General features: G+C 42.5%; 1 protein-coding gene across 1 annotated transcript in view; it reads right to left on the minus strand.

The window, feature by feature from the left end:
• Nucleotides 1-4,973, minus strand: part of LOC116951052 (uncharacterized) — a 32,281-nt gene extending 27,308 nt beyond the window's left edge. The window contains exons 1-2 of the mRNA XM_032969407.2: nt 3,892-4,973; nt 2,503-2,578 (exon numbers count right to left, since the gene is read on the minus strand). Of these exons, the coding sequence (XP_032825298.2) occupies nt 2,503-2,578; nt 3,892-4,072 (257 nt within the window). The 5' untranslated portion in view covers nt 4,073-4,973. The remainder of the gene's footprint in view (nt 1-2,502; nt 2,579-3,891) is intronic.
• Between the last annotated feature and the right edge of the window lie 5,844 nt (nt 4,974-10,817).

Below are 10,817 nucleotides of genomic sequence, written 5' to 3' on the forward strand. Positions count from 1 at the left end.
GTAATAACAGAGTGTAACAATTTATTTTTGTTCCTGGGTAGTAAGTGTTATTTCCTAACTGCTCATGCCTCAAAAGCACAGAAAATGGCTATTCAGTTCAGTTCAGTTTATTTTGGTATAGCCCTGTGAGCCATTCGGCTCTTGAATCGGGTGCAACCACAACAAACAAAAAACACGAACAAGAAAAACATCTTATTATTATTCCCCACAAACTTTACTCTTGTAACCAGGACAATGATATTTTGAAATTAACTTATTTTCAATGATAAAACGGGCAAATGTGTCTTTTCGTTCACAAAGTCAGAAAAAAACATATGAATCAAAATTAACATGTATTTATACTAAAGTAATACAAAAATGACTACAAAAGATTTAGACACCAAGGCGCACTAACCACAGGCAGGACTGGCCACAGCGGACCGAGTTCTCTGTGGGGAGGAACAACGTCAAGTGGGAGCCACTGGTGGACCCCCAGAAGGTGCTGATGCCACCACTGCACATCAAATTGGGCCTCATGAAACAATTTGTCAGAGCTGTAGATAAGGAGTCGGCAGCCTTCAAGTACCTTCAAGACTTCTTCCCTAAGATGTCTGAGGCAAAGGTCAAAGCCGGTGTCTTCATCGGACCACAGATAAAGAAGATCCTGGAGTGGAATGAACTCCCCAAGAAGCTCACTTGTAAGGAGAAAGCAGCTAAGAACAGCTTTGTCGAAGTGGTTCGTGGCTTCCTGGGCAATCACAAGGTCGAAAACTATGTGGAGCTGGTTGAGACTACGGCACAATGGGCTATAGGATGTCCCTCAAAGTCCATATCCTTGATGCTCATCTTGATCAATTCAAGGAAAACATGGGAGCGAACTCGAAGGAGCAAGGCGAGCGCTTCTACCAGGATATACTGGACTTTAAACCCCACTACCAAGGACAGCATAACGAGAACATGATGGGCGACTAAATTTGAGGGCTGATTCATGAAAGTGATTTACAGTATAATCGTAAATCTCGAAAAACTATTCACTTCTAAATCTTTTGTAGTCATTTTTGTATTACTTTAGTATAAATACATGTTATTTTTTATTCATGTTGTTTTTTCTGAATTTATGTGAACGAAAAGACACAAATTCGCCCGTTTTCTCATTGAAAATAGGTAAATTTCAAAATATCACTGTCCTGATCACAAAAGCAAAGTATGTGGGGAATAATAGCAATTTTCTGTACTTTTGAGGCATAAGCAATTAGGAAACAATACTTACTACCCAGGAACAAAAAAATGTTTGTTAGTGTTATTAGATGTGATTGGGAATGGCACTCCATGTAAAACATGGGACCAATTTTAATTTAACATAAAAAGCCAAATGATAAAAAGCTAATTTGTATAGAAACATTAACACACAGAACTGTATATTATTAATCTTTTGTATACAATTAATAAATATTGTGATTTTTTTTAAACATTGAAAACGAAGATATATGAATCTTAATTTGACTATTACAAAATATTTAACGCTAGTTCCATGAAACTTAACATTAAATTATTCATATTTTAACTCTGCTTCGTGTATTTCATTTATTTTAAGTAGGTTTTACATTAAAGCTGGGGGGGGGGGGGGGGGGTTGGTGACTCAGTAGTTACCGCACTGCACTATTAATCAGAGTTCAAACCCCAGCCACGGCTAACATCAGAGGCCTTCACCATCCAACACTAAATCTTGACTTAAAGCTTTCGTGACTGCAGGAATTCATATTCTTTGGGTCTTTCGGTGAAGTTACGTAGATAGGTTCAAAGAAAATGACAAAAACTACGATGTTCCGATCGCAACACAAGCGGTCGTTATCAGGAAAAGTCATGGTTAACATCAGAGGCCAACACAAGCGGTCGTCCTGATGACGACCACTTGTGTTGCGACCGAAACATCATAGCTTTTGTTATTTTCTTTGAACCTATCTACGTAACTTACCGAAAGACCCAAAGAATATGCATCCCACACTAACCAGTTTGGTGAAGTGCGATCAACCAAACGTGCACAAGCACGATGGCATGGGGATGCTCGCAACCAACAGTGCATTGATAAAGACGGTGAAAATTACAATTGGATATCTCGAGCCAGAATGTATTTATATCAAACCAATTACCACTGTGCTACCCCGTCAACCCAGCGTGGAGCTGTGGTAATACTCGTGGCCTTACAGCAAGCAGTGCTCGGTTAGAATTTCAACTCGCACAACTTTCCTCTGCGGAGGTTGCATATTTCCCCCCTATTTCGTATTGGTTTCCTCCGGATTTTCCAGTTTAAAACATCATACAATGTAACTGGTATTGGCCAAAAACATCCCGATGCTGAAAAATCACCTACAAATGACTGAATTGGGATTACACATTACAACATTGTCCCCTTCCTGTGAAAGGTTGGCAGGACCCTGCTTAAAAAGTATTGAGCATCTACGAGGTTTCTCTTGATCTGCAATTAACCAACAGGAATATTGATGGTATTAAAAAAAAACTTACTGGTAGTCATGCAAACAGTAGTCATCCTCCAGTTCAATGTTTCTCCAAATCAGATGCTGCTGTGTGATGGGAATGCCTATGACACACACATGTTCACAAAGGTCATTAAGATAAGCTACAATAACAATTCCTCCAACACCATCAAAACCACCATCAACAGACAGAAATTACTAATGCTAATGCCTGGAGATCGACACTTTCATCAATATCACAGACATGGGCATTCGGTTATGGCTAGCACTGACAAACATGCGGCACCTCAGAAAAGGGGGCCCCCCATCTCGACCAGAACAAGAACACAAACTGTTGGCCGTGAAGAGCGGACCGACAAATTGGCCAATTAAAGTATTTTTCCAATTAATAAAACAAGTAAATGTGTGGCTTTATTATAGGTTGAAAATAAAATTAATACTAAAACATAAGTCAAAAATCACATGCCACATTCTTCGCTGTCTTACAAGATAAATCAAATATTAAGTATGCTACTAATGGTTAAATCAATGGCCCTTCTTCACAGCGGAATTATTTGGTCGATATATAACAATGTATATTATAAACAGGCCTCGCTTAACATTCGAGCCTCACTTAACAGTGAAGCCTCACTTGGTCTCAATTTTTGCCATGAGGGCTCAGAATTTTGGGTTTTTTTTAATGCTAGCAATACGCGAGGCAACGGGAGAATCCGACAAAAACCTCCACCATATTGCGGCTCAAGTTTCATAAATGCACGTGAGCCACTAAACCCACGCGTTCCATCACAGGTTGACGCAAATACACACTCGTTGTATCCATATTGTCAGCATCAACCCATTAAATACAACACATTGAAGCTTCAAACGTTTTAGTGCAAGTCAGTTAGGAAGGTACCATTTGGAGGCACGGATAAGAGACAAGGAAGAATGTCGTCACAAGTCAGAAGTTTATTACCCGAGTAAAGGCAAATTAACTATACAAATCTTGCCTTAAGATAAAAATGGCATAATGTGAGAGAGGTTTCAGGAACTGAAGAGGAAACGAACAGAAGTGATACGACCAAGTAGCGGTTACATGGTGCAGAGACGTGATCATGGAGGCGGAACAAAAGGGAGTGCTTTAAATTACCGAGATGAGGACCCTGGTGGTGGTGAGGAATGAAGGAGCCTTAGTTCTGACTTAGCGGGAATTTCTAATAATGTATTGTACTTGTGGAAGGGGCCAAAGAAGATGCGATTAGACGATTATCCGAGGGAGGTGAAATCCTGAGTGAGAAGGAAGAATGCGGTGGAATGAAACATGAGGGACAACGAATGCGACTCAATAGGCCGCAATAAAAGTTAATGTTTAAAGACAATCCTAGCAGCCAAACTCCACGCGGCAATGGGACTGTTTGGTATGAAAGAAAGCGCGTACCTTCTAGCCGCTGTATCTTGGCCTTCACAGACATGACGCTCTCGAAGGGCGAGACGCGGATTTCGAAAAACGTCCCGGTGAGGGTCTCAATGAGCACCTCCATTGTCTCGTAGAAGGGGAAGCTGTAGCTCACGTACGGGCTCTCCTCGCTGTTGTAATAGGGCGGCTCCCGCTTGTCCATGGCGGCAGGCACACGAGGATAAACACAGGCTGCCACTGGGCGGGGGAGAACCAGGGCCTCCACTGTGCAACCCGCAAGAGAGGGGAGTGGCGCGCAGCGCCCGGGATAGATAAATGAGCGGCGGGGGGGGGTGTCTGAAGTTCTGTGAGCGTGGCACGGGGAGTCGGACGTCCCAAGAGTTGGGGACTAGTTAACCACAAGGGCTCTCTGGAGATTCGGGCGGACGGGTGGGTGCTTTATACTCCGCTCCACGGGGCCCGACGAGCGATGTACGGGGTGGGAATCCCACTGGTCACCGCTCAGAGACGCGTGTCGTTCGCGGAGAACACGACCCCGGTACTCGGGCTCCGATCTCCGAGCTCCGGGGATCCCCCCACGCGTCTGGCTCCAAAGCCCAAGACACAATCCGGTTGCCGAGGCGAACGAGCGAAGAGACGCGCCTCCCGAAGGAGGCCAACAGCATCGAGGCCTCGCGCTGCTGGATGATGCCTGGCCGAGACGCCGCTCGCCTGGATTCGAGCCCGGCAGACGCGTGCCCCGCCCGGCGGAGTTAACAAAGCGATGCCGGGTCTCCTCAAAGTGGACGCAGGCCCTTACTTATATACGACGACAGCGGCGCCGCGTGCCGACATAGGGCCCCCACCCCGACCCCGACCCCACCGGGCTGAGTTTGTCCGCGCGGAGCGAGAAGATCGGAGAGCGATGCGGCTCTCCTCGCCTCGTTGTCGACGGCTCGCCGCTCACCGCCGCACTCGTTCGAGCCGCTCGGTACCGCCGATCGCCTCCATCACGGTGACCCGGATGCTCCCCTTCATGATCAGCATCATCACTAACAACAATAGCCACGTGACCACGCCGAACCTGCCCTGCACCCGCGTGCGCTGGCACCGAAATGGGTGGCAAGTTTCATCGACATACACACATACACAAATCTATAGCTGTAAACCCACACGGTTTAATCCCGTATTCTTGTACAGGGAAATTGAGTTTTGAGGTTCATAAGGCGTACAGCCGTTTCAATAGGGGCAAACATGTGTCTGTGTCTATTTGTTTGTGTTTTCCCTTGTGATGGGACTTTTGTAGGATGAACGTTGAGATTTATAATGGCACGGGGTTGATCAATGAGGTTTGCATTGGCGTGTAATAAGGTAGGCAATGAGAAGAGGTTGACAGGTCTGCAAAGGGCACCTTTTGCACCGAAATCGGTACACTCCACACCCAAGGCCATAGCCATGGAGTCAACATTGGGGGGGGTCAAATCCTCCAGGGGGTCTGGGGGTCCCCCCCCCCAGAAAAAAAATCTGCCACCCTTGCTCATGATGATACTCGCTGTGAATGAAAGCTGAATGTAATAAAACTGCTTGCACTTTAATCAAAGAAACACTCATAATCAGTTCAACACGTAGGCTTTCGCGACCAATATTATTCATAATAAAGGTTTTTGGGTTAGATCGCGTTTATTTATAAATGTGTCGTAACCCTCCACCACCCGACACGGCCAATCAGCAAAAAAAGTGTCACGTTGACAAAAGACAAATAATTCACTACTTTAGCCCACCGGTGTGTTGAAGAGTGAATCCACATTTACAGTTTGAGTACGACGTTTCGCTGGTAAATACATCCAGCATCATCGGGCAATGCCCGATGATGCTGGATGATGCTTATGAAAAACACTCATAATGCTATTTTTAAGCAAGTACCATACGAATGTGCAATAAATGAAAGCTACTGTCTACAAATAGGACACATGCAGAGCAACATAGATGATTTACACTTTACTCAGACTTCACGTGGGCTTTCTGACAAATATAACGTAATAAAGACATTAACGTTTGTTCAATACGCCCGTGAGCGCCATTGTTGGTCGCTGGGTGAATGTGTGAGCTCATTAACTTTCCAAGTAACTTTCCAAATGGTTGATTGATTAGCAATCGCAAATCGGTCCATTTTCACAAAAAAAAAGTTTGTTTCCACTCGACAGTGAGATAGCCTACGGAACACTCATATTACATTATAGTTGTCCACCTTTTTAATAAATGTAAAAGTAATGAAATGGAGAGACAGGACAGTGTTTGACATTGATTGTCCCTCAGTTGAGCAATGGCTTCTGCTGGGGTACGGCAACTGCAGTACACCGTAATACTAGAACCGGTAGTAGTAATAATAATGGCAATTTGTTAAGTTTAGTTATGATTATGCTTACATTTGCAAATGATTATTTCGGACGGCGGTGCGTGGTTGCCCGTCGTAGCATAGCAATAAAAAAATGTATATCAATGTATGGGGGGGGGGCATTTTGAGCATATTTGAATATTGGGGGGGATATGTCCCCCCCAAAATATATATTATAATTACGGGCTTGTCCACACCACACGCACACACAATGTACGGAATGAGTGCGCAACATAACAGGGTTTTTTTTGTGTGGGATCCCAGTTTGGCACTGTACAGTAATTACTTCTCCAGTAAACATGGAACGTCGTGCCAATGTTGTGCCAACGTTCCATGTTTACTTTTCAACATGGAATGGGCATTCCAGAATTAGCTTGTGATATTCCGTGCTTTTTCCATTGTGTTTTTTATTGTTTGTTTTTAAATATACATATGAAGCAATATAAATTACATGATAAGCTAAACATCGGCTAGACTGTAGGTCTTTATGGAAATACCTGAGGTTTGTTAAGAAACGGATTATGTATACAGAGACTCCTGTACTTATGAACATTCGACTTACGAACTTTCAGAGATACGAACAAACCTGTCCGTATGGCCAGTTGCCCGTTCGGACCGAGAGTCGTAAGTTCAACCGCCACGCAATAGATGGCGGCGGTTGCATCTACATCTGTAGACGTGAAGAACCAGTGGCATTTACAGAACATGAAGAACCAGTGGCATCTACATCTGCAGAACATGAAGAACAAATAGCATCTACATCTGCAGAACGTGAAGAACCAGTGGCATCTACATCTATCTGCAGAACGTGAAGAACCAGTGACATCTACATCTGCAGAACGTGAAGAACCAGTGGCATCTACATCTGCAGAACGTGAAGAACCGGTGGCATCTACATCTGCAGAACATGAAGAACAAATAGCATCTACATCTGCAGAACGTGAAGAACCAGTGGCATCTACATCTATCTGCAGAACGTGAAGAACCAGTGACATCTTCATCTGCAGAACGTGAAGAACCAGTGGCATCTACATCTGCAGAACGTGAAGAACCAGTGGCATCTACATCTGCAGAACGTGAAGAACCAGTGGCATCTACATCTGCAGAACAAGAAGAACAAATAGAATCTACATCTGCAGAACGTGATGAATCAGTAGGATCTACATCTATCTGCAGAACGTGAAGAACCAGTGAAATCTTCATCTGCAGAACGTGAAGAACCAGTGGCATCTACATATGCAGAATGTGAAGAACCAGTGTACTTACAAAAAATTCCGCAGACTACCTACTGGATCTCCTCTCTGTTTCAAAGAACAAATTTGACCTCAGGTCTTCGCTCATTTACCAGCTTCACATTCCCTATTGCCGTACAAAAACTGGAGGAAGGGCCTTTGCTATTGATGCCCCCAGGGTCTGGAATGCTATTGCCAATAAACTGCAACTTGAATCGCTACCTATGAGATCTTCACTCAAAACTGCTCTAGAGGAGTTGTACAACCCTAGCTGCCACTGCTATTCAGTGGCCTAAAATATGGCTCTAGATTTTGGTGTTATAATTTATTTATGTAGTTTATTGTTAAAAATTCGGTCACAGTCCCTATGATCACGTTTACATTGGATTTATGGCTTTTATTTTGGTGATTTCGAAAAGTTTTTGTTGTTTTGGCCATGTTTTTGTTTATTGTAGTACGGAGTTATACTGATGGCCTTAATCTTAGTTGTCTTGTGGTTGTTGTTGTTGTTATTTGACTTGCATCCCACTGGGATTTTTGCACACAGCGTTGGTGTACGGTGCTATTTCAGGAATATTTTGATCTTTTTTTCCTGTATTTTCTGTTTGCACAGTCACATAATCACTTTAAGATGTGTTCTTGTTCATGTTTTTTGTTTGTTGCGGTTGCACCCGATTCAAGAGCCGAATGGCTCACAGGGCTATACCAAATAAATGAACTATGAACTAACTATGAACCAGTGGCATCTACATCTGCAGAACGTGAAGAACCAGTGGCATCTACATCTGCAGAACGTGAAGAACCAGTGACATCTTCATCTGCAGAACGTGAAGAACCAGTGGCATCTACATCCGCAGGAGATTATACAAGGGTTTAATAGTTCAGTTTAATAGTTTACTTTAAATGTTTACTTTAATAGTTTAGTTTAATAGCTTAGTTTAATAGCTTAGTTTAATATTTTACTTTAATAGTTTACTTTAATAGTTTAGTTTAACAGTTTAGTTTAACAGTTTAGTTTAATAGTTTCGTTTTAGTTTAATAGTGCAGTGAACCATCGCTTCCCCCGAACCCTCAACATAACAAAAGACGGATTAACTTAGCCCCGCAGGCCATCGTCGTCCATCGCCCCCTGCTTGGCCCCCCCACCTTAACCTGTATATAAGCTCGAGAGTCAAAGAGCTCCCCACTTGATGCAGCTATCTTGCTGTGACTGTTCCACCTGAAGACGGAAGCTTGTGTTGCATCCGAAACGTCGTGATTTGATTTAGTTGTTTTCCTTTATTTAAATTTTATTTTACCTACGTGACTTTACCGAAAAAACCAAAGAGTATGAATCCTATTTCATATTCTTAGCTCTTTCGGTAAAGTCACGTTGAAGGGAAACAATAAAATAATAAAATATATAAAACAATAAAAATTCTCACGACGTGAGAAAATTCTCACGACGTGAGAATTTTTATTGTTTTATATATAACAACGTGAGAAAATTCTCACGACGTGAGAATTTTTATTGTTTTATATATTTTATTATTTTATTGTTTCCTTTCAACGTGACTTTACCGAAAGAGCTAAGAATATGAATTACTGCAGTCACGAAAGCTTTAAATCAAAATTTAGTATGAATCCTTGCAGTCACGAAAGCTTCAAATCTAGAGTTAAGAGATTATACAACTTTTAAAGCCATTCCACGTGTTTAGTGTAGACGCCGTACAACGTTTTTGAAATCGACACGAGTAAAGTTGGGACTTACGAACACATCGACTTACGAACAGACCTCTGGAACCGAACTCGTTCGTAAGTAGAGGAGTCCCTGGAAACCTGGGGGATACGTCACGTTTCAATCCCCCCACCCCTCCACACACCCAGAGCTAAGGCCCGCCCCCATGGCCCCGCCCCGTACGACGCCGTCCAAACCATAGAGCGGCAGGACGGTGTCGCAATTGTGTGGCCACGCCCACAGTTGCCAGGGTAACGGCAGTCGGCGCGTGTCGGAGGAGTGGAAATTCTTTCTTGATTTGAAACTTTCGCGACTGCAGGAATTCATACCCTCTGGTTCTTTCTGTGAAGCCACGTAGGTAGAGACCACCTTGGTTGTCCCACCTGATGACGATTGCTTGTTTTGCGATCGAAACGTCGTGATCTGTTATTTTTTCTACCTACGTGGCTTTACCGAAAGAACCAAAGAGTATGGAAAGTCTTTGTGTACCGAAGCGGAAATCCGATGAGCTACAGAGCTATTCTTCACAGGTGTCCAAGTCAGGGCGCCTCAGAACGTTACACCAACAAACGATACAAAAAGTATAGGAAAGGTAGACAAATCAGTTTTAAAAGAAACATACCACTAAAACGAAAGGTTGTTTTAAAAAGATGGACCCGATTTGAAATCGCTATATCTTTGAAATTGGGTCCATCACTTTCAAACACCCTGGATTTATTTTTGTCTTACCAGGTAAAGCTCACTGAAGCATTACTTTTTTTTTCAGAAGCGACCTGACCACAAAATCATAAGCTCAACAAAGTGGCTTGTAAATGTTCATAGTTCACGTGGATCTAAAACGCTTTAAGCTAATTTAACTTACAAGATGCATATATGATTGAAACAATCTACGGTAGACTCTCGATTGTCCGCGTGCGGTTAAATCCGATTTGAGGATGAACCGCGCACCTGAGATTTTGACATCAATTAATAAGTCTTCTTAGATTTTCCCTTCAGCCCAAATTAATAACCTAAACACATATTCTTGGTTCTTTCGGTAAAGTCACGTTGAAGGGAAACAATAAAATAATAAAATAGATATAAAACAATACAAATTCTCACGACGTATCGACCATATTCTTATTCTTGGAAATGTTAATTGCAAGTTACGTGCTTAAACCTAATTAAATTTTCTTGAACTAAACATAATTTATATTTTTATTATTTTATTGTTTCCCTTCTAAGTGACTTTACCGAAAGAACCAAGAATATGAATCCCTGCAGTCACGAAAGCTTTAAATCAAAATATAATTTATACCTATAATAGTGTGGGTTTTTGTTGCATAGATATCAGCGCTAAATGGATATTATTAGACTATCCGCGATTTTGAATCATCCGCGGCCGTCCTTTCCGTCATTATCGCGGATAATCGAGAGTCGATGGGTACTTGATAACCAATCACATCTGTTTTACATGAAACGGCGAATCGTCCAATATAACGGTATGCGTGTTTTAATGGTGTGGTGCAACCCAAGTGGCCTTTACTTGTTAAGATTTTAAAAAATGTAAAGTTTTATTTGCATCTTCTTGGTTCTTTCGGGAAAGTCACGTGGAAGGGAAATAATAAAATAAGAAAAATTAAAT

Source organism: Petromyzon marinus, chromosome 41 (genome assembly GCF_048934315.1).
Source record: "Petromyzon marinus isolate PM22_M1 ecotype Great Lakes invasive population chromosome 41, UKy_Petmar_22M1.pri1.0, whole genome shotgun sequence".
In the NCBI taxonomy this organism is placed as follows: Eukaryota; Metazoa; Chordata; class Hyperoartia; order Petromyzontiformes; family Petromyzontidae; genus Petromyzon; species Petromyzon marinus.